At 43.0% G+C, this 25,805-nt stretch overlaps 1 protein-coding gene across 1 annotated transcript; it reads right to left on the reverse strand.

The window, feature by feature from the left end:
* Positions 1–24,788, reverse strand: LOC116371224 (WD repeat-containing protein 88). The gene is made up of 11 exons (XM_031820080.1): positions 24,517–24,788; positions 19,405–19,515; positions 18,337–18,425; positions 16,542–16,605; positions 15,764–15,902; positions 14,607–14,736; positions 5,005–5,189; positions 2,481–2,563; positions 1,742–1,810; positions 1,026–1,124; positions 1–586 (listed from the first exon to the last, which is right to left on the reverse strand). The coding sequence occupies exons 1-11, from the start codon at positions 24,631–24,633 to the stop codon at positions 398–400; spliced, it is 1,275 nt and encodes a 424-aa protein (XP_031675940.1). The 5' UTR covers positions 24,634–24,788; the 3' UTR covers positions 1–397.
* Positions 24,789–25,805: the final 1,017 nt, after the last annotated feature.

Here is a 25,805-nt window from a genome sequence, read left to right on the forward strand (position 1 = left end):
GATGGGACAAGAACATCCCTGTCGGCGAAAAACCCTCCCCTAACCCGGACGACGCTGGGCCAATTGTGCGCCTCCCCATGGGTCTCCGGGCCACGGCCAGCCTCGAACCCAGAATGTCTAGTGGCACAGCTAGCACTTCAATGCAGTGATACTTTAGTTGTTTTCTGACTAAATCAATGAACAAATACAGTTTTAACAGGATACAGTACTCAATAAACACAGGACCTAGTTATATACAGTAACATACAAGCATTAGAAAATAATACATTCAATTACTAGACAACAGAGGAGGAGGTTGAAGACGGGATCTGGTTTCTGTCTTCAATCGGCAGAACACTAGACAACAGAGGAGGTGGTTGAAGACGGGATCTGGTTTCTGTCTTCAATCGGCAGAACACTAGACAACAGAGGAGGTGGTTGAAGATGGGATCTGGTTTCTGTCTTCAATCGGCAGAACACTAGACAACAGAGGAGGTGGTTGAAGATGGGATCTGGTTTCTGTCTTCAATCGGCAGAACACACACTTTGTGACCAAGTCGGAGTTCTCCAGTCGAGAAATGGAAAAAGCCTTTCCACACTCCTCACACTGAAAGACAAGACTGGATTAGGTTCACCAAAACAGTGTCACCAAAATAATCTGTTTTATTCACAAAGCATCTCAGAGTAGGAGTGGTGGTCTAGGATCAGGTCTAGGATCAGGTCTCAGGGTAGGAGTGGTGATCTAGGATCAGGTCTAGGATCAGGTCTCAGGGTAGGAGTGGTTGTCTAGGATCAGGTCTCAGGGTAGGAGTGGTGATCTAGGATCAGGTCTCCGGGTAGGAGTGGTGATCTAGGATCAGGCCTCAGGGTAGGAGTGGTGATCTAGGATCAGGTCTAGGATCAGGTCTCAGGGTAGGAGTGGTGATCTAGGATCAGGTCTCAGGGTAGGAGTGGTGATCTAGAATCAGGTCTCAGGGTAGGAGTGGTGATCTAGGATCAGGTCTCACTCTACATACAAGGTAGCAGTGTGTGGTACAATTACCAACCTGGAGGATATGATAGCCCATTCCCTGAGCCTTCCTGGTCTCAATAACAGCAGGTATCTCTTCAGAGTGTTCTATATTCCACAACCTGACAGTGGTGTCCTTCAAAAACACACATAGCAATATTTATGATAATGCAAAATGGTATGGTAACAAAAGGGACATATTCTGTGACCTACAGGGATAGGACATGACATAGGACATGACATAGGACATGACATTGAGGTGTGTGTTTACTGTGACCTACAGGGATAGGACATGACATTGAGGTGTGTGTTTACTGTGACCTACAGGGATAGGACATGACGTAGGACATGACATTGAGGTATATACATACTGTGACCTACAGGGATAGGACATGACATAGGACATGACATTGAGGTGTGTGTTTGCTGTGACCTACAGGGATAGGACATGACGTAGGACATGACATTGAGGTATATACATACTGTGACCTACAGGGATAGGACATGACGTAGGACATGACATTGAGGTGTATATCTACTGTGACCTACAGGGATAGGACATGACGTAGGACATGACATTGAGGTGTGTGTTTACTGTGACCTACAGGGATAGGACATGACATTGAGGTGTATATCTACTGTGACCTACAGGGACAGGACATGACGTAGGACATGACATTGAGGTGTATATCTACTGTGACCTACAGGGACAGGACATGACGTAGGACATGACATTGAGGTGTGTGTTTGTACCTTGGAAGCTGAGGCCACCCATTTTTTGTCCGCACTGATTGCCACATCTGTCACCCAATCCGCATGTCCCTAGGGGAAGCAAAACACACACACACACACACACACACACACACACACACACACACACACACACACACACACACACACACACACACAACCTGTTTGAAACACACACACACACAGCCTGTTTGAAACACACACACAAACACACACACACACACACACCTGTTTGAAACACACACACCACACACACACACACACACACACACACCTGTTTGAAACACACACACACACACCTGTTTGAAACACACACACACACACACACACACACACACACACACACACTCACACACACACACACACACCTGTTTGAAACACACACACATACACTTGTTTGAAACACACACACACACACACACCTGTTTGAAACACACACACCTGTTTGAAACACACACACACACACCTGTTTGAAACACACACACACCTGTCGGAAACACACACACACACACCTGTCGGAAACACACACACACACACACACACACACACACACACACACACACACACACACACACACACACACACACACACACACACACACACACACACACACCTGTCGGAAACACACACACACACACACACACGCACACAAACACACACACACACACACACACACCTGTTTGAAACACACACACCTGTTTGCCTTAAAATGTGTCTGAAGTAGGATAGAGCATGAAGCTACCTTCAACTCCAGGGTCTTGCAGAGGGTCTCCATGTTCCACACAGCCACTGTTCTGTCATACGCCCCCGACACAAGGACTGACCCTGGACAACAACAGAGAACTACAGTCAGTCTGTCATACGCCCCGACACAAGGACTGACCCTGGACAACAACAGAGAACTACAGTCAGTCTATCATACGCCCCCGACACAAGGACTGACCCTGGACAACAACAGAGAACTACAGTCAGTCTGTCATACGCCCCCGACACAAGGACTGACCCTGGACAACAACAGAGAACTACAGTCAGTCTGTCATACGCCCCCGACACAAGGACTGACCCTGGACAACAACAGAGAACTGCAGTCAGTCTGTGGTATTAGAGGCAGAGGACTGACCCTGGACAACAACAGAGAACTGCAGTCAGTCTGTGGTATTAGAGGCAGAGGACTGACCCTGGACAACAACAGAGAACTGCAGTCAGTCTGTGGTATTAGAGGCAGAGGACTGACCCTGGACAACAACAGAGAACTACAGTCAGTCTGTCAGTAGTAGTCAGAGATGAAAGGACTGACCCTGGACAACAACAGAGTACTACTGTCAGTCTATCATACGCCCCCGACACAAGGACTGACCCTGGACAACAACAGAGAACTACAGTCAGTCTGTCATACGCCCCCGACACAAGGACTGACCCTGGACAACAACAGAGAACTACAGTCAGTCTGTCATACGCCCCCGACACAAGGACTGACCCTGGACAACAACAGAGAACTACAGTCAGTCTGTCATACGCCCCCGACACAAGGACTGACCCTGGACAACAACAGAGAACTACAGTCAGTCTGTCATACGCCCCCGACACAAGGACTGACCCTGGACAACAACAGAGAACTACAGTCAGTCTGTCAGTAGTAGTCAGAGATGAAAGGACTGACCCTGGACAACAACAGAGTACTACTGTCAGTCTATCATACGCCCCCGACACAAGGACTGACCCTGGACAACAACAGAGAACTACAGTCAGTCTGTCATACGCCCCCGACACAAGGACTGACCCTGGACAACAACAGAGAACTACAGTCAGTCTGTCATACGCCCCCGACACAAGGACTGACCCTGGACAACAACAGAGTACTACAGTCAGTCTGTCATACGCCCCCGACACAAGGACTGACCCTGGACAACAACAGAGAACTGCAGTCAGTCTGTGGTATTAGAGGCAGAGGACTGACCCTGGACAACAACATAGAACTACATTCAGTCTGTCAGTAGTAGTATATAGTAGTCAGTAGTATTAGTATATAGTAGTCAGTGGTATTAGTATATAGTAGTCAGTAGTATTAGTATATAGTAGTCAGTAGTATTAGTATATAGTAGTCAGTAGTATTAGTATATAGTAGTCAGTAGTATTAGTATATAGTAGTCAGTAGTATTAGTATATAGTAGTCAGTGGTATTAGTATATAGTAGTCAGTGGTATTAGTATATAGTAGTCAGTAGTATTAGTATATAGTAATCAGTGGTATTAGTATATAGTAGTCAGTAGTATATAGTAGTCAGTAGTATATAGTCGTCAGTAGTATTAGTATATAGTAGTCAGTAATATTAGTATATAGTAGTCAGTGGAATTAGTATATAGTAGTCAGTAGTATTAGTATATAGTAGTCAGTAGAATTAGTATATAGTAGACAGTGGAATTAGTATATAGTAGACAGTAGTATTAGTATATAGTAGTCAGTAGAATTAGTATATAGTAGTCAGTAGTATTAGTATATAGTAGTCAGTAGTATTAGTATATAGTAGTCAGTAGTATATAGTAGTCAGTAGTATATAGTCGTCAATAGTATTAGTATATAGTAGTCAGTAGTATTAGTATATAGTAGTCAGTGGAATTAGTATATAGTAGTCAGTAGTATTAGTATATAGTAGTCAGTAGTATATAGTAGTCAGTAGTATTAGTATATAGTAGTCAGTAGTATTAGTATATAGTAGTGAGTAGTCAGTAGTATTAGTATATAGTAGTCAGTAGTATTAGTATATAGTAGTCAGTAGTATTAGTATATAGTAGTCAGTAGTATTAGTATATAGTAGTCAATAGTATTAGTATATAGTAGTCAGTAGTATTAGTATATAGTAGTCAGTAGTCAGTAGTATTAGTATATAGTAGTCAGTAGTATTAGTATATAGTAGTCAGCAGTATTAGTATATAGTAGTCAGTAGTCAGTAGTATTAGTATATAGTAGTCAGTAGTATTAGTATATAGTAGTCAGTAGTATTAGTATTAGAAGACTGATATGTCTACCCTACCATCCACAGAGAAGACTGATATGTCTATCCTACCATCCACAGAGAAGACTGATATGTCTACCCTACCATCCACAGAGAAGACTGATATGTCTACCCTACCATCCACAGAGAAGACTGATATGTCTACCCTACCGTCCATGCAGAAGAAGACTGATATGTCTACCCTACCGTCCATGGAGAAGAAGACTGATATGTCTACCCTACCGTCCACAGAGAAGACTGATGTCTACCCTACCGTCCACAGAGAAGGTGCAGGAGCTGACGGATCCGTCGTGTCCCTTGCTAAGGGTCAGGCCACCGTGGGAACGGAACGTTCCTGTCTGGACGTCCCACAGCTGCAGAGTCTTGTCCCATGATGCAGTGCACAAGTAGCGTCCGTTAGCAGTGAAACAGCAGTTTGAGATGACGTTGGTGTGGGTGCTGTGGGACAGGATAGAACAACAATGTGTATTGTTATAATGCATACTGGAAATATTGGGGTTCCCCCCCAACAAGCTCTAGAGGCTTGGTTACGACAGCCTCAACGTGACCTTGACTAACACTAATTAGTTTGAAATGTGTGCAATAGCTAGTGGACGAGGTTCATTTGAAGCTAATGAAAAGTTCAAATGGTAGGCTAACAATAACAACAAGCATGACGTCTGAAATGTTCTCTCTGACGTAATGCCAGGCTATATTTTAGTTCACTGTACAACATCAATCTCTCTGACATAATGCCAGGCTATATTTTAGTTCACTGTACAACATCAATCTCTCTGACATAATGCCAGGCTATATTTTAGTTCACTGTACTGCATCAATCTCTCTACATAATGCCAGGCTATATTTTAGTTCACTGTACTGCATCAATCTCTCTGACATAATGCCAGGCTATATTTTAGTTCACTGTACTGCATCAATCTCTCTGACATAATGCCAGGCTATATTTTAGTTCACTGTACTGCATCAATCTCTCTGACATAATGCCAGGCTATATTTTAGTTCACTGTACTGCATCAATCTCTCTGACATAATGCCAGGCTATATTTTAGTTCACTGTACTGCATCAATCTCTCTGACATAACGCCAGGCTATATTTTAGTTCACTGTAATGCATCAATCTCTCTGACATAATGCCAGGCTATAGTTTAGTTCACTGTACAACATCAATCTCTCTGACATAATGCCAGGCTATAGTTTAGTTCACTGTACTGCATCAATCTCTCTGACATAATGCCAAGCTATATTTTAGTTCACTGTACTGCATCAATCTCTCTGACATAATGCCAGGCTATATTTTAGTTCACTGTACTGCATCAATCTCTCTGACATAATGCCAGGCTATAGTTTAGTTCACTGTACTGCATCAATCTCTCTGACATAATGCCAGGCTATATTTTAGTTCACTGTACTGCATCAATCTCTCTGATATAATGCCAGGCTATATTTTAGTTCACTGTACAACATCAATCTCTCTGACATAATGCCAGGATATAGTTTAGTTCACTGTACTGCATCAATCTCTCTGACATAATGCCAGGCTATATTTTAGTTCACTGTACTGCATCAATCTCTCTGACATAATGCCAGGCTATAGTTTAGTTCACTGTACAACATCAATCTCTCTGACATAATGCCAGGCTATAGTTTAGTTCACTGTACTGCATCAATCTCTCTGACATAATGCCAGGCTATATTTTAGTTCACTGTACAACATCAATCTCTCTGACATAATGCCAGGCTATAGTTTAGTTCACTGTACTGCATCAATCTCTCTGACATAATGCCAGGCTATATTTTAGTTCACTGTACTGCATCAATCTCTCTGACATAATGCCAGGCTATATTTTAGTTCACTGTACTGCATCAATCTCTCTGACATAATGCCAGGCTATATTTTAGTTCACTGTACTGCATCAATCTCTCTGACATAATGCCAGGCTATAGTTTAGTTCACTGTACAACATCAATCTCTCTGACATAATGCCAGGCTATAGTTTAGTTCACTGTACTGCATCAATCTCTCTGACATAATGCCAGGCTATATTTTAGTTCACTGTACAACATCAATCTCTCTGACATAATGCCAGGCTATAGTTTAGTTCACTGTACTGCATCAATCTCTCTGACATAATGCCAGGCTATATTTTAGTTCACTGTACTGCATCAATCTCTCTGACATAATGCCAGGCTATATTTTAGTTCACTGTACTGCATCAATCTCTCTGACATAATGCCAGGCTATATTTTAGTTCACTGTACTGCATCAATCTCTCTGACATAATGCCAGGCTATATATTAGTTCACTGTACTGCATCAATCTCTCTGACATAATGCCAGGCTATAGTTTAGTTCACTGTACAACATCAATCTCTCTGACATAATGCCAGGCTATATTTTAGTTCACTGTACTGCATCAATCTCTCTGACATAATGCCAGGCTATAGTTTAGTTCACTGTACTGCATCAATCTCTCTGACATAATGCCAGGCTATATTTTAGTTCACTGTACTGCATCAATCTCTCTGACATAATGCCAGGCTATATTTTAGTTCACTGTACTACATCAATCTCTCTGACATAATGCCAGGCTATATTTTAGTTCACTGTACTGCATCAATCTCTCTGACATAATGCCAGGCTATATTTTAGTTCACTGTACTGCATCAATCTCTCTGACATAATGCCAGGCTATATTTTAGTTCACTGTACTGCATCAATCTCTCTGACATAATGCCAGGCTATAGTTTAGTTCACTGTACAACATCAATCTCTCTGACATAATGCCAGGCTATAGTTTAGTTCACTGTACTGCATCAATCTCTCTGACATAATGCCAGGCTATATTTTAGTTCACTGTACAACATCAATCTCTCTGACATAATGCCAGGCTATAGTTTAGTTCACTGTACTGCATCAATCTCTCTGACATAATGCCAGGCTATATTTTAGTTCACTGTACTGCATCAATCTCTCTGACATAATGCCAGGCTATATTTTAGTTCACTGTACTGCATCAATCTCTCTGACATAATGCCAGGCTATATTTTAGTTCACTGTACTGCATCAATCTCTCTGACATAATGCCAGGCTATATATTAGTTCACTGTACTGCATCAATCTCTCTGACATAATGCCAGGCTATAGTTTAGTTCACTGTACAACATCAATCTCTCTGACATAATGCCAGGCTATATTTTAGTTCACTGTACTGCATCAATCTCTCTGACATAATGCCAGGCTATAGTTTAGTTCACTGTACTGCATCAATCTCTCTGACATAATGCCAGGCTATATTTTAGTTCACTGTACTGCATCAATCTCTCTGACATAATGCCAGGCTATATTTTAGTTCACTGTACTACATCAATCTCTCTGACATAATGCCAGGCTATATTTTAGTTCACTGTACTACATCAATCTCTCTGACATAATGCCAGGCTATATTTTAGTTCACTGTACTGCATCAATCTCTCTGACATAATGCCAGGCTATAGTTTAGTTCACTGTACAACATCAATCTCTCTGACATAATGCCAGGCTATAGTTTAGTTCACTGTACTGCATCAATCTCTCTGACATAATGCCAGGCTATATTTTAGTTCACTGTACTGCATCAATCTCTCTGACATAATGCCAGGCTATATATTAGTTCACTGTACTGCATCAATCTCTCTGACATAATGCCAGGCTATAGTTTAGTTCACTGTACAACATCAATCTCTCTGACATAATGCCAGGCTATATTTTAGTTCACTGTACTGCATCAATCTCTCTGACATAATGCCAGGCTATAGTTTAGTTCACTGTACTGCATCAATCTCTCTGACATAATGCCAGGCTATATTTTAGTTCACTGTACTGCATCAATCTCTCTGACATAATGCCAGGCTATATTTTAGTTCACTGTACTGCATCAATCTCTCTGACATAATGCCAGGCTATATATCAGTTCACTGTACTACATCAATCTCTCTGACATAATGCCAGGCTATAGTTTAGTTCACTGTACAACATCAATCTCTCTGACATAATGCCAGGCTATATTTTAGTTCACTGTACAACATCAATCTCTCTGACATAATGCCAGGCTATATTTTAGTTCACTGTACAACATCAATCTCTCTGACATAATGCCAGGCTATATTTTAGTTCACTGTACTGCATCAATCTCTCTGACATAATGCCAGGCTATATTTTAGTTCACTGTACTACATCAATCTCTCTGACATAATGCCAGGCTATATTTTAGTTCACTGTACTGCATCAATCTCTCTGACGTAATGCCAGGCTATAGTTTAGTTCACTGTACTGCATCAATCTCTCTGACATAATGCCAGGCTATATTTTAGTTCACTGTACTGCATCAATCTCTCTGACATAATGCCAGGCTATATTTTAGTTCACTGTACTGCATCAATCTCTCTGACATAATGCCAGGCTATATATTAGTTCACTGTACTGCATCAATCTCTCTGACATAATGCCAGGCTATAGTTTAGTTCACTGTACAACATCAATCTCTCTGACATAATGCCAGGCTATATTTTAGTTCACTGTACTGCATCAATCTCTCTGACATAATGCCAGGCTATAGTTTAGTTCACTGTACTGCATCAATCTCTCTGACATAATGCCAGGCTATATTTTAGTTCACTGTACTGCATCAATCTCTCTGACATAATGCCAGGCTATATTTTAGTTCACTGTACTACATCAATCTCTCTGACATAATGCCAGGCTATATTTTAGTTCACTGTACTACATCAATCTCTCTGACATAATGCCAGGCTATATTTTAGTTCACTGTACTGCATCAATCTCTCTGACATAATGCCAGGCTATAGTTTAGTTCACTGTACAACATCAATCTCTCTGACATAATGCCAGGCTATAGTTTAGTTCACTGTACTGCATCAATCTCTCTGACATAATGCCAGGCTATATTTTAGTTCACTGTACTGCATCAATCTCTCTGACATAATGCCAGGCTATATATTAGTTCACTGTACTGCATCAATCTCTCTGACATAATGCCAGGCTATAGTTTAGTTCACTGTACAACATCAATCTCTCTGACATAATGCCAGGCTATATTTTAGTTCACTGTACTGCATCAATCTCTCTGACATAATGCCAGGCTATAGTTTAGTTCACTGTACTGCATCAATCTCTCTGACATAATGCCAGGCTATATTTTAGTTCACTGTACTGCATCAATCTCTCTGACATAATGCCAGGCTATATTTTAGTTCACTGTACTGCATCAATCTCTCTGACATAATGCCAGGCTATATATCAGTTCACTGTACTACATCAATCTCTCTGACATAATGCCAGGCTATAGTTTAGTTCACTGTACAACATCAATCTCTCTGACATAATGCCAGGCTATATTTTAGTTCACTGTACAACATCAATCTCTCTGACATAATGCCAGGCTATATTTTAGTTCACTGTACAACATCAATCTCTCTGACATAATGCCAGGATATATTTTAGTTCACTGTACTGCATCAATCTCTCTGACATAATGCCAGGCTATATTTTAGTTCACTGTACTACATCAATCTCTCTGACATAATGCCAGGCTATATTTTAGTTCACTGTACTACATCAATCTCTCTGACGTAATGCCAGGCTATAGTTTAGTTCACTGTACTGCATCAATCTCTCTGACATAATGCCAGGCTATAGTTTAGTTCACTATACTGCATCAATCTCTCTGACATAATGCCAGGCTATATTTTAGTTCACTGTACTACATCAATCTCTCTGACATAATGCCAGGCTATATTTTAGTTCACTGTACTACATCAATCTCTCTGACGTAATGCCAGGCTATAGTTTAGTTCACTGTACTGCATCAATCTCTCTGACATAATGCCAGGCTATATATTAGTTCACTGTACTACAGCGCATGTGTTATAATGAGAGTCCTGTGTTTAGTCACGAGGACACAGCGATATTTGATGCTGTATTATAAGAGGACAGTTTGAAGGTTAAAACCCAGGCGTATCAGATGATTGTGTAAAACACAAGGTGTCCTAGATCTGACACACAGTCTGTCTAGCTACTGGGTCTACATTTCATGATGCCAGGTTAGAGTGTTACAACAGTCTGTCTCTAGCTACTGGGTCTACATTTCATGATGCCAGGTTAGAGTGTTACAACAGTCTGTCTCTAGCTACTGGGTCTACATTTCATGATGCCAGGTTAGAGTGTTACAACAGTCTGTCTCTAGCTACTGGGTCTACATTTCATGATGCCAGGTTAGAGTGTTACAACAGTCTGTCTCTAGCTACTGGGTCTACATTTCATGATGCCAGGTTAGAGTGTTACAACAGTCTGTCTCTAGCTACTGGGTCTACATTTCATGATGCCAGGTTAGAGTGTTACAACAGTCTGTCTCTAGCTACTGGGTCTACATTTCATGATGCCAGGTTAGAGTGTTACAACAGTCTGTCTCTAGCTACTGGGTCTACATTTCATGATGCCAGGTTAGAGTGTTACAACAGTCTGTCTCTAGCTACTGGGTCTACATTTCATGATGCCAGGTTAGAGTGTTACAACAGTCTGTCTCTAGCTACTGGGTCTACATTTCATGATGCCAGGTTAGAGTGTTACAACAGTCTGTCTCTAGCTGCTGGGTCTACATTTCATGATGCCAGGTTAGAGTGTTACAACAGTCTGTCTCTAGCTACTGGGTCTACATTTCATGATGCCAGGTCAGAGTGTTACAACAGTCTGTCTCTAGCTACTGGGTCTACATTTCATGATGCCAGGTTAGAGTGTTACAACAGTCTGTCTCTAGCTACTGGGTCTACATTTCATGATGCCAGGTTAGAGTGTTACAACAGTCTGTCTCTAGCTACTGGGTCTACATTTCATGATGCCAGGTTAGAGTGTTACAACAGTCTGTCTCTAGCTACTGGGTCTACATTTCATGATGCCAGGTTAGAGTGTTACAACAGTCTGTCTCTAGCTACTGGGTCTACATTTCATGATGCCAGGTTAGAGTGTTACAACAGTCTGTCTCTAGCTACTGGGTCTACATTTCATGATGCCAGGTCAGAGTGTTACAACAGTCTGTCTCTAGCTACTGGGTCTACATTTCATGATGCCAGGTTAGAGTGTTACAACAGTCTGTCTAGCTACTGGGTCTACATTTCATGATGCCAGGTTAGAGTGTTACAACAGTCTGTCTCTAGCTACTGGGTCTACATTTCATGATGCCAGGTTAGAGTGTTACAACAGTCTGTCTCTAGCTGCTGGGTCTACATTTCATGATGCCAGGTTAGAGTGTTACAACAGTCTGTCTCTAGCTACTGGGTCTACATTTCATGATGCCAGGTTAGAGTGTTACAACAGTCTGTCTAGCTACTGGGTCTACATTTCATGATGCCAGGTTAGAGTGTTACAACAGTCTGTCTAGCTACTGGGTCTACATTTCATGATGCCAGGTTAGAGTGTTACAACAGTCTGTCTAGCTACTGGGTCTACATTTCATGATGCCAGGTCAGAGTGTTACAACAGTCTGTCTCTAGCTACTGGGTCTACATTTCATGATCGGAGGTGTAATTATGAGACCAGTGAGTTCACCAAGTCCACCGTGGACCGTAAACACAACGATCTGAGGTGTAATTATGAGACCAGTGAGTTCACCCAGTCCACCGTGGACCATAAACACAACGATCTGAGGTGTAATTATGAGACCAGTGAGTTCACCCAGTCCACCGTGGACCGTAAACACAACGATCTGAGGTGTAATTATGAGACCAGTGAGTTCACCCGGTCCACCGTGGACCGTAAACACAACGATCTGAGGTGTAATTATGAGACCAGTGAGTGAGTTCACCCGGTCCACCGTGGACCGTAAACACAACGATCTGATGTGTAATTATGAGACCAGTAAGTTCACCCAGTCCACCGTGGACCATAAACACAACGATCTGAGGTGTAATTATGAGACCAGTGAGTTCACCCAGTCCACCGTGGACCGTAAACACAACGATCTGATGTGTAATTATGAGACCAGTGAGTTCACCCAGTCCACCGTGGACCGTAAACACAACGATCTGAGGTGTAATTATGAGACCAGTGAGTTCACCCGGTCCACCGTGGACCAGAAACACAATGATCTGAGGTGTAATTGTGAAATATCTGGTACTGACAAATCTTTACTAAGGACGTCTGTGGTCAGACATGACAACAACAAAAAACCCAGCTGTCATGATGTTCCTTGATGCTCTGGTCATTTGTCAGCCTGGCAGTGCATGTTGTCTATCATCTCAGGGACCGTGTGTAAAGTCTAATATAATGAGTGGTATCTATCATCCCAGGCACTGTGTGTAAAGTCTAATATAATGAGTGGTATCTCAGGGACCGTGTGTAAAGTCTAATATAATGAGTGGTATCTCAGGGACCATGTGTAAAGTGTAATATATTGAGTGGTATCTCAGGGACTGTGTGTAAAGACTAATATAATGAGTGGTATCTCAGGGACTGTGTGTAAAGACTAATATAATGAGTGGTATCTCAGGGACCATGTGTAAAGTCGAATATAATGAGTGGTATCTCAGGGACAATGTGTAAAGTCTAATATAATGAGTGGTATCTGTTATCTCAGTGACTGTGTGTAAAGTCTAATATAATAAGTGGTATCTCAGGAACTGTGTGTAAAGTCTAATATAATGAGTGGTATCTGTTATTTCAGGGACTGTGTGTAAAGTCTAATATAATGAGTGGTATCTCAGGGACCGTGTGTAAAGTCTAATATAATGAGTGGTATCTCAGGGACTGTGTGTAAAGTCTAATATAATGAGTGGTATCTGTTATCTCAGGGACTGTGTGTAAAGTCTAATATAATGAGTGGTATCTCAGGAACTGTGTGTAAAGTCTAATATAATGAGTGGTATCTCAGGGATCGTGTGTAAAGTCTAATATAATGAGTGGTATCTCAGGGACTGTGTGTAAAGTCTAATATAATGAGTGGTATCTCAGGGACCGTGTGTAAAGTCTAATATATTGAGTGGTATCTCAGGGACCGTATGTAAAGTCTAATATAATGAGTGGTATCTCAGGGACCGTGTGTAAAGTCTAATATAATGAGTGGTATCTATCATCCCAGGCACTGTGTGTAAAGTCTAATATAATGAGTGGTATCTCAGGGACCTTGTGTAAAGTCTAATATAATGAGTGGTATCTCAGGGATCGTGTGTAAAGTGTAATATAATGAGTGGTATCTCAGGGACTGTGTGTAAAGACTAATATAATGAGTGGTATCTCAGGGACTGTGTGTAAAGACTAATATAATGAGTGGTATCTCAGGGACCATGTGTAAAGTCTAATATAATGAGTGGTATCTCAGGGACTGTGTGTAAAGTGTAATATAATGAGTGGTATCTCAGGGACTGTGTGTAAAGTGTAATATAATGAGTGGTATCTCAGGGACTGTGTGTAAAGACTAATATAATGAGTGGTATCTCAGGGACTGTGTGTAAAGACTAATATAATGAGTGGTATCTCAGGGACCACGTGTAAAGTCTAATATAATGAGTGGTATCTCAGGGACTGTGTGTAAAGTCTAATATAATGAGTGGTATCTGTTATCTCAGGGACTGTGTGTAAAGTCTAATATAATGAGTGGTATCTCAGGGACCGTGTGCAAAGTCTAATATAATGAGTGGTATCTCAGGGACTGTGTGTAAAGTCTAATATAATGAGTGGTATCTCAGGGACCGTGTGTAAAGTCTAATATATTGAGTGCTATCTCAGGGACCGTGTGTAAAGTCTAATATAATTAGTGGTATCTCAGGGACCGTGTGTAAAGTCTAATATAATGAGTGGTATCTTCACCTGTTGATGGAGAGGGTGGTTTGGGTGGAGACCAGGTCCCACAGTTTGATGGTTCTGTCTTCAGAGACACTGGCTACGTGCTGACTCTGAGGATCAAACCGGCACCGCGTGATCGTAGACTTGTGGTGATCTGAGGGAATTGACAGCATTAGACATAACTTAAACTGAGACTCAGTGACCTGATGTTACCACTAGACATAACTTAAACTGAGACTCAGTGACCTGATGTTACCATTAGACATAACTTAAACTGAGACTCAGCGACCTGATGTTACCATTAGACATAACTTAAACTGAGACTCAGTGACCTGATGTTACCATTAGACATGACTTAAACTGAGACTCAGTGACCTCATGTTACCATTAGACATGACTTAAACTGAGACTCAGTGACCTGATGTTACCATTAGACATAACTTAAACTGAGACTCAGTGACCTGATGTTACCATTAGACATGACTTAAACTGAGACTCAGTGACCTGATGTTACCATTAGACATGACTTAAACTGAGACTCAGTGACCTGATGTTACCATTAGACATGACTTAAACTGAGACTCAGTGACCTGATGTTACCATTAGACATGACTTAAACTGAGACTCAGTGACCTCATGTTACCATTAGACATGACTTAAACTGAGACTCAGTGACCTGATGTTACCATTAGACATGACTTAAACTGAGACTCAGTGACCTGATGTTACCATTAGACATAACTTAAACTGAGACTCAGTGACCTGATGTTACCACTAGACATAACTTAGACTGAGACTCAGTGACCTGATGTTACCACTAGACATGACTTAAACTGAGACTCAGTGACCTGATGTTACCATTAGACATGACTTAAACTGAGACTCAGTGACCTCATGTTACCATTAGACATGACTTAAACTGAGACTCAGTGACCTGATGTTACCATTAGACATGACTTAGACTGAGACTCAGTGACCTGATGTTACCACTAGACATGACTTAAACTGAGACTCAGTGACCTGACATTACCATTAGACATGACTTAAACTGAGACTCAGTGACCTGATGTTACCATTAGACATGACTTAAACTGAGACTCAGTGACCTTAGCGTTAGCATAGCTCAATGGTAAAATCAATATAGAGATCAATAACCATTGCTGAATGACTTTAGGATGTACCTTTGATGTGGAAGAGCCTCTCCCCTGTATCAGCTGAGGTCAGGCAGATTGCATTCTCCAGGTCGGAGGAGGAGACTACGTACTTCCCGTCCTCTGAGACGCTACATGAGGTCAGGAGACCAGCCTGAGCTGCAGTCCACTATGTAACACACACATTATGATTCTGAGCTGCAGTCCACTATGTAACACACACATTATGATTCTGAGCTGCAGTCCACTATGTAACACACACATTATGATTCTGAGCTGCAGTCCACTATGTAACACACACAGGCTGTCCACCATGGTCTCAGATGTTCATTAGTGTTGAAAAGAGAGAGAGAGGTAACAGAGAGGTCTCAACAACATGGTGACGAGAGAGGGTGACGAGAGAGAGTGAGAGAGACAGAGAGGGAGAGAGAGAGAGACAGACAGACAGACAGACAGAGATAGAAATAGACAGACAGACAGACAGACAGACAGACAGACAGACAGACAGACAGACAGACAGACAGACAGACAGACAGACAGACAGACAGACAGACAGACAGACAGACAGACAGACAGACAGACAGACAGACAGACAGACAGACAGACAGACAGACAGACAGACAGACAGACAGACAGACAGACAGACAGACAGACAGACAGACAGACAGACAGACAGACAGACAGACAGACAGACAGACAGACAGACAGACAGACAGAGAGAGAGAGAGAGAGAGATAACAGATAACAGGTAACAGAGAGGTCTGAACAACATGGTGTGAGGATGAGATTCATTGTTTGATTGACTCACAATGATCTTGCCAGTCTCCAGGTCCCATGCATTTAGGGTCTTGTCCCATGACGCAGTAATCAGCCTAGGTGAGAGACAGAGAGAGAGAGAGAGAGAGGAGGGAGGGAGAGAGAGAGTGGGGGGGAGAGAGTGGGGGGAGAGAGAGAGAGAGAGACAGAGAGAGACAGATAGAGAGAGAGAGAGAGAGAGAGGGAGAGAGAGAGAGAGAGAGAGAGAGAGAGGGAGAGAGAGAGAGAGAGAGAGAGAGAGAGAGAGAGAGAGGGAGGGAGTGGGGGGAGAGAGAGACAGACAGAGAGAGAGACAGAGAGAGAGAGACAGAGAGAGAGAGAGAGAGAGAGAGAGAGAGAGGAGAGAGGGAGGGAGGGAGAGAGAGAGAGAGAGTGGGGAGAGAGAGAGAGAGAGAGAGAGAGAGAGAGAGAGAGAGAGAGAGAGAGAGAGAGAGAGAGAGAGAGAGAGAGGGAAAATATAGTTTTTTGAGGATACAGAAATCTTTCAAAATACAGAAATCATCCCCGCATGATGTTGTTTGGCAAAATGCATCACACAGGAATGTTTTCTGACTTTTGAAAGTTACATATCTTGAAAACTCGATTGCAGTGACTATGTCAACAATGGACTAATGAAACAAATACCATACTATAGTTTTATTTTAAGATATCACCTCAATGCCAATAGACTAGTGCAACAACAAACCCAGCAGTAACCTATTAACTAGCTCATGTTTCAGCGGAGGTCTAGTCTAGACTCCCTATGTGTGATCACCTCCCTCCCTGCAGCCTTCTGGGACTTCTCCTCTGCCAGGGTTACCAGGGTTGCCAAGGTTACCAGGGTTGCCAAGGTTACCAAAAGGGAAGCGCAAATAAAGAAGGTGTGAAGTAACAAAAGATCTTGACAGGGTTGTGTCCAAAATGGCACCCTATTCCCTATATAGTGCACTACTTTAGACCAGAGCCCTATGGCACCCTATTCCCTATATAGTGCACTACTTTAGACCAGGACCCACAGGGACTAGGGTGCCATTTGGGATGTATTCCTAGCCCTATAACCATCCCTATACCCAGCCCTATACCCAGCCCTATCCCCAGCCCTATCCCCAGCCCACCCCCAGCCCTTTCCCCAGCCCTATCCCCAGCCCTATTCCCAGCCCTATACCCAGCCCTATACCCAGCCCTATACCCAGCCCTATACCCAGCCCTATTCTCAGCCCTATACCCAGCCCTATACCCAGCCCTATCCCCAGCCCACCCCCAGCCCTTTCCCCAGCCCTATCCCCAGCCCTATTCCCAGCCCTATAACCAGCCCTATAACCATCCCTATCCCCAGCCCTATACCCAGCCCTATACCCAGCCCTATACCCAGCCATATACCCAGCCCTATACCCAGCCCTATACCCAGCCCTATAACCAGCCCTATAACCATCCCTATCCCCAGCCCTATAACCATCCCTATCCCCAGCCCTATAACCAGCCCTATCCCCAGCCCTATAACCATCCCTATCCCCAGCCCTATAACCATCCCTATCCCCAGCCCTATAACCAGATATGTGGGATGTGATATTTGAGGAAACAAAACAACTAAATGAAGTTATAACTCATGTATAAATCACTAGTCACAACAAACAGACAAGGGCTTCTGTGGTCCATTCTGATAACAGCAAGGCTCCATTCTGATGATCTACCCTTCTCCCAAAGTGTGCAAAGTGTACACTCCCCCTCTGGTGTTAGGAATATGTTTGGAGTGTACGAGTGCACACTCCTGGAGAAGGGTAGGCGATGGGAACACACTGACAACTCACCTTTTCTTGTCAGGGATCAAGGCACACTCAGAGATGTTGGACAGATGTCCTCTCTCAAACACCAACAGCGCAGCGCCACTCTCCGTGTCCTTCAGAAGCAGACATACAATGTGTGGCCCTAATGGCACCCTATTCCCTACAGAGTGCACTACTCTTGACCAGAGCCCTATAGGCCTTGGTCAGAAGTAGTGCACTATATAGGGAATACGGGTGCTATTTAGGCCATGGCCATATCATATAGTTCAGGTTCATACCTATAGGCCTTGCTCAGAAGTAGTGCACTATATAGGGAATAGTGGTTATAAGTAGTGCACTATATAGGGAATACGAGTGCTATTTAGGCCACGGCCATATCATATAGTTCAGTTTCATATCTATGGGCCAGACAATAATCTTTCAACATGAATATATTATTAAAAAATAAGACCGACATCTACAGCCAGGAGTGGACCACGATCCACATAAACACTGAGATGGATTAGGTGTGTGAAATCATACAAACAGGAAATAGACACACAGACAGGAAATAGACAGACACAAAGGCAGGAAATAGACAGACACACAGACAGGAAATAACAGACAAACAGACAAGAAATAGACAGACACACAGACAGGAAATAGACAGACACACAGACAGGAAATAGACAGACACACAGACAGGAAATAACAGACAAACAGACAGGAAATAGACAGACACACAGACAGGAAATAGACAGACAAACAGACAGGAAATAGACAGACACACAGACAGGAAATAACAGACCTTGTAACTGCCTTGAGATGTTTACGTCTGTATTAATTAACACACACCGACTCCCAAATGGATACACATTCCCTGCACACCAAAAGTAGTGCACTATATAGGGAATAGTGGTTATAAGTAGTGCACTATATAGGGAATAGTGGTCATAAGTAGTGCACTATATAGGGAATAGTGGTCATAAGTAGTGCACTATATAGGGAATAGTTGTCATAAGTAGTGCACTATATAGGGAATAGTGGTTATAAGTAGTGTTTCATTTGGGAAGCAGTCCTAGTGTTTGGTGGACTTGTGTTTGGTGGACCTACCCACAGAGCGGCCGTCTTGTCCTGGGAACTGGTCAGGACTTTGGTGTCATCAAAGCAGAAGTGGCAGCCGGTGACAGCATCTGTGTGACCCCTCAGCACCTTGATAGGAATCTGAAGAGGCACGGAGAATCAAGCCCCATTTCATATCTCCATTACACCATGATGGGAATCAAGCCCCATTTCACATCTCCATTACATCATGATGGGAATCAAGCCCCATTTCACATCTCCATTACATCATGATGGGGGTCTGAAGAGGCACGGAGAATCAAGTACCATTTCATATCTCCATTACATCATGATGGGGGTCTGAAGAGGCACGGAGAATCATGCCCCATTTCATATCTCCATTACACCATGATGGGGATCTGAAGAGGCACGGAGAATCAAGCCCCATTTCATGTCTCCATTCCACATAGTAATAGTATTTGAATCAAGCCCTGTCTAACATCTCCATTACACCATGATGGGAATCTGAAGAGGCACGGAGAATCAAGCCCCATTTCACATCTCCATTCCACATAGTAATAGTATTTGAATCAAGCCCCGTCTCACATCTCCATTCCACATAGTAATAGTATTTGAATCAAGCCCCGTCTCACATCTCCATTCCACATAGTAATAGTATTTGAATCAAGCCCCGTGTCACATCTCCATTACACATAGTAATAGTATTTGAATCAAGCCCCGTCTCACATCTCCATTCCACATAGTAATAGTATTTGAATCAAGCCCCGTCTCACATCTCCATTCCACATAGTAATAGTATTTGAATCAAGCCCCGTCTCACATCTCCATTCCACATAGTAATAGTATTTGAATCAAGCCCCGTCTCACATCTCCATTCCACATAGTAATAGTATTTGAATCAAGCCCCGTGTCACATCTCCATTACACATAGTAATAGTATTTGAATCAAGCCCCGTCTCACATCTCCATTCCACATAGTAATAGTATTTGAATCAAGCCCCATTTCACATCTCCATTCCACATAGTAATAGTATTTGAATCAAGCCCCATTTCACATCTCCATTCCACATAGTAATAGTATTTGAATCAAGCCCCGTCTCACATCTCCATTCCACATAGTAATAGTATTTGAATCAAGCCCCGTCTCACATCTCCATTCCACATAGTAATAGTATTTGAATCAAGCCCCGTCTCACATCTCCATTCCACATAGTAATAGTATTTGAATCAAGCCCCGTCTCACATCTCCATTCCACATAGTAATAGTATTTGAATCAAGCCCCGTGTCACATCTCCATTACACATAGTAATAGTATTTGAATCAAGCCCCGTCTCACATCTCCATTCCACATAGTAATAGTATTTGAATCAAGCCCCGTGTCACATCTCCATTCCACATAGTAATAGTATTTGAATCAAGCCCCGTGTCACATCTCCATTCCACATAGTAATAGTATTTGAATCAAGCCCCGTGTCACATCTCCATTCCACATAGTAATAGTATTTGAATCAAGCCCCGTCTCACATCTCCATTCCACATAGTAATAGTATTTGAATCAAGCCCCATTTCACATCTCCATTCCACATAGTAATAGTATTTGAATCAAGCCCCGTGTCACATCTCCATTCCACATAGTAATAGTATTTGAATCAAGCCCCGTCTCACATCTCCATTCCACATAGTAATAGTATTTGAATCAAGCCCCGTCTCACATCTCCATTCCACATAGTAATAGTATTTGAATCAAGCCCCGTCTCACATCTCCATTCCACATAGTAATAGTATTTGGGCCCAGTTGTTTCCCTAGCACTGTTTCAACATGCTAATGTTTTAGCATTTTTGGCAGAAATCCCATTCAAGCCATGGGACTGATATTAGCATTTTTCACGCATCATGTCCAAATCATCTGAAACTATCTAAAATTGTATTGTGAAAGCACAACAAAATCACTTATATATGTTTTGAACACGACTAAAGCATTGCAGTAATGATAATGTTAATAATCATAATTTAAGACAATAGCTGAGGTCTGTTCTTTCTGTTCTAAAACGACACCTTAATTAATGACCCATCTGTTGAGATGTCTTGGTCATAATTGCTATGCTTGGCCACCAGCCAGATGTATAGCAGGAGGGCTTTTCACGCAGCGTTTCCTAGCCTGGTCCCAGATCTGTTTGTGCTCTTGCCAACTCATTGTCAAGACAAGCATGTTTGTCATGAGTGGTAAGGAGTTGGGCATGATACCACAAACAGACTGGCACTCAAGTGTTTTCAGTTAAAAGCTTGCTGTCTAGTAGGCTAAGGTGCCATCATTCATCCCTGTTATTGTCAGTGTTATGACACAGGTGCAACACAATTAATTATGTATAGCTATGTGGATGGCTGTTAGCTTGACTTGCTAACGTTAACTATTAGCTGACCAATCACTCATTGACGTTTGTAGTTTTAAAAACAGTTCACAGGGAAGTAGCTGCCCACTATTACAGCACATAACCCAGCTAGCTAGCTGCTCTAGGATGAGCTATGAACATGAAGGCTATTCAACTCATCCCCTCTCTACCCAGCTAGCTAGCTGCTCTAGGATGAGCTATGAACATGAAGGCTATTCAACTCATCCCCTCTCTACCCAGCTAGCTAGCTGCTCTAGGATGAGCTATGAACATGAAGGCTATTCAACTCATCCCCTCTCTACCCAGCTAGCTAGCTGCTCTAGGATGAGCTATGAACATGAAGGCTATTCAACTCATCCCCTCTCTACCCAGCTAGCTAGCTGCTCTAGGATGAGCTATGAACATGAAGGCTATTCAACTCATCCCCTCTCTACCCAGCTAGCTAGCTGCTCTAGGATGAGCTATGAACATGAAGGCTATTCAACTCATCCCCTCTCTACCCAGCTAGCTAGCTGCTCTAGGATGAGCTATGAACATGAAGGCTATTCAACTCATCCCCTCTCTACCCAGCTAGCTAGCTGCTCTAGGATGAGCTATGAACATGAAGGCTATTCAACTCATCCCCTCTCTACCCAGCTAGCTAGCTGCTCTAGGATGAGCTATGAACATGAAGGCTATTCAACTCATCCCCTCTCTACCCAGCTAGCTAGCTGCTCTAGGATGAGCTATGAACATGAAGGCTATTCAACTCATCCCCTCTCTACCCAGCTAGCTAGCTGCTCTAGGATGAGCTATGAACATGAAGGCTATTCAACTCATCCCCTCTCTACCCAGCTAGCTACCTGCTACCTGCTCTAGGATGAGCTATGAACATGAAGGCTATTCAACTCATCCCCTCTCTACCCAGCTAGCTAGCTGCTCTAGGATGAGCTATGAACATGAAGGCTATTCAACTCATCCCCTCTCTACCCAGCTAGCTACCTGCTCTAGGATGAGCTATGAACATGAAGGCTATTCAACTCATCCCCTCTCTACCCAGCTAGCTAGCTGCTCTAGGATGAGCTATGAACATGAAGGCTATTCAACTCATCCCCTCTCTACCCAGCTAGCTACCTGCTACCTGCTCTAGGATGAGCTATGAACATGAAGGCTATTCAACTCATCCCCTCTCTACCCAGCTAGCTAGCTGCTCTAGGATGAGCTATGAACATGAAGGCTATTCAACTCATCCCCTCTCTACCCAGCTAGCTAGCTGCTCTAGAATGAGCTATGAACATGAAGGCTATTCAACTCATCCCCTCTCTACCCAGCTAGCTAGCTGCTCTAGGATGAGCTATGAACATGAAGGCTATTCAACTCATCCCCTCTCTACCCAGCTAGCTAGCTGCTCTAGGATGAGCTATGAACATGAAGGCTATTCAACTCATCCCCTCTCTACCCAGCTAGCTAGCTGCTCTAGGATGAGCTATGAACATGAAGGCTATTCAACTCATCCCCTCTCTACCCAGCTAGCTAGCTGCTCTAGGATGAGCTATGAACATGAAGGCTATTCAACTCATCCCCTCTCTACCCAGCTAGCTAGCTGCTCTAGGATGAGCTATGAACATGAAGGCTATTCAACTCATCCCCTCTCTACCCAGCTAGCTAGCTGCTCTAGGATGAGCTATGAACATGAAGGCTATTCAACTCATCCCCTCTCTACCCAGCTAGCTAGCTGCTCTAGGATGAGCTATGAACATGAAGGCTATTCAACTCATCCCCTCTCTACCCAGCTAGCTAGCTGCTCTAGGATGAGCTATGAACATGAAGGCTATTCAACTCATCCCCTCTCTACCCAGCTAGCTAGCTGCTCTAGGATGAGCTATGAACATGAAGGCTATTCAACTCATCCCCTCTCTACCCAGCTAGCTAGCTGCTCTAGGATGAGCTATGAACATGAAGGCTATTCAACTCATCCCCTCTCTACCCAGCTAGCTAGCTGCTCTAGGATGAGCTATGAACATGAAGGCTATTCAACTCATCCCCTCTCTACCCAGCTAGCTACCTGCTACCTGCTCTAGGATGAGCTATGAACATGAAGGCTATTCAACTCATCCCCTCTCTACCCAGCTAGCTAGCTGCTCTAGGATGAGCTATGAACATGAAGGCTATTCAACTCATCCCCTCTCTACCCAGCTAGCTAGCTGCTCTAGAATGAGCTATGAACATGAAGGCTATTCAACTCATCCCCTCTCTACCCAGCTAGCTAGCTGCTCTAGGATGAGCTATGAACATGAAGGCTATTCAACTCATCCCCTCTCTACCCAGCTAGCTAGCTGCTCTAGGATGAGCTATGAACATGAAGGCTATTCAACTCATCCCCTCTCTACCCAGCTAGCTACCTGCTACCTGCTCTAGGATGAGCTATGAACATGAAGGCTATTCAACTCATCCCCTCTCTACCCAGCTAGCTAGCTGCAGCTAGCTAACTGATACCTGGGCAGCTAGCTAACTGATACCTGGGCAGCTAGCTAACTGATACCTGGGCAGCTAGCTAGCTGAGACCTGGGCAGCTAGCTAGCTGAGACCTGGGCAGCTAGCTAACTGAGACCTGGGCAGCTAGCTAACTGAGACCTGGGCAGCTAGCTAACTGAGACCTGGGCAGCTAGCTAACTGAGACCTGGGCAGCTAGCTACCTGATACCTGGGCAGCTAGCTAACTGAGACCTGGGCAGCTAGCTAACTGATACCTGGGCAGCTAGCTAACTGATACCTGGGCTAGCTCCTGATGTTCCCACACCGAGGCTCTTCTCTTCTCCACATCCTTCTCCTCTTTCCCTTCATCAATGGTCTCATCAAGTGACAAAGGGTCGATATTTCTCCAAGTCATTTTGTCCAGGAAACGAAATGTATTTCTCTACGTTAGGTATTTCATTGTTTTGGGGTAAAAGTATCTAGCTACTGTAGCTAACAGGTCAGTCAGAGTAGCCAATGTTGTCCAAAGTTTGCGTTCCCATAGCGACGGCCAGGCATCAGGAGCACTGAGTTTGGTGTGACTGAGATGGATAACAATCTGAAATGTGCAGACTACACACACGGACAGAGATTTTTTTTAATGTAAGGACATTTTTTTGATATACATATATAATATACATATAATATACATATAATATACATTATTAATATATAATATACATAATATACATATATCCGTCACCCTCGCCACTACCCGGGCTCGAACCAGGGACCCTCTGCACACATCAGCAACTGAAACCCACGAAGCATCGTTACCCATCACAACCACTTCAGGTCTCAGAGCGAGTGACGTAACCAATTGAAACGCTATTAGCGCGCACCACCGCTAACTGGCTAACCATTTCACATCGGTTACACATACATACAGATGAAAGTCGGAAGTTTACATACTCTTAGGTTGGACTCATTAAAACTCGTTTTTCAACCACTCCACACATTTCTTGTTTAACAAACTATAGTTTTGGCAAATCGGTTAGGACATCTACTATTTTTCCAACAATTGTATACACAGATTATTTCACTTATAATTCACTGTATCACAATGCCAGTGGGTCAGAAGTTGACATACACTAAGTTGACTGTGCCTTTATACAGCTTGGAATTCTAGAAAGAATTCTAGAAAGTTATGTCATGGCTTTAGAAGCTTCGGATAGGCTAATTGACATCATTTGAGTCAATTCGAGGTGTACCTGTGGATGTATTTCAAGGCCTACCTTCAAACTCAGTGCCTCTTTGTCGACATCATCGGAAAATCAAAAGAAATCAGCCAAGATCTACTCGCCTGAAGGTACCACGTTCATCTGTACTAACAAAAGTACGCAAGCACTAACACCATGGGACCACGCAGCCGTCATACCGCTCAGGAAGGAGACGCGTTCTGTCTCCTAGAGATGAACCTACTTTGGTGCTAAAAGTGCAGATCACTCCCAGAACAACAGCAAAGGACCTTGTGAAGATGCTGAAGGAAACAGGTACAAAAGTTTCTATATCCACAGTAAAACGAGTCCTATATCGACATAACCTGAA

The sequence above is a fragment of the Oncorhynchus kisutch genome, unplaced genomic scaffold (genome assembly GCF_002021735.2).
Source record: "Oncorhynchus kisutch isolate 150728-3 unplaced genomic scaffold, Okis_V2 scaffold3001, whole genome shotgun sequence".
Classification (NCBI taxonomy): Eukaryota; Metazoa; Chordata; class Actinopteri; order Salmoniformes; family Salmonidae; genus Oncorhynchus; species Oncorhynchus kisutch.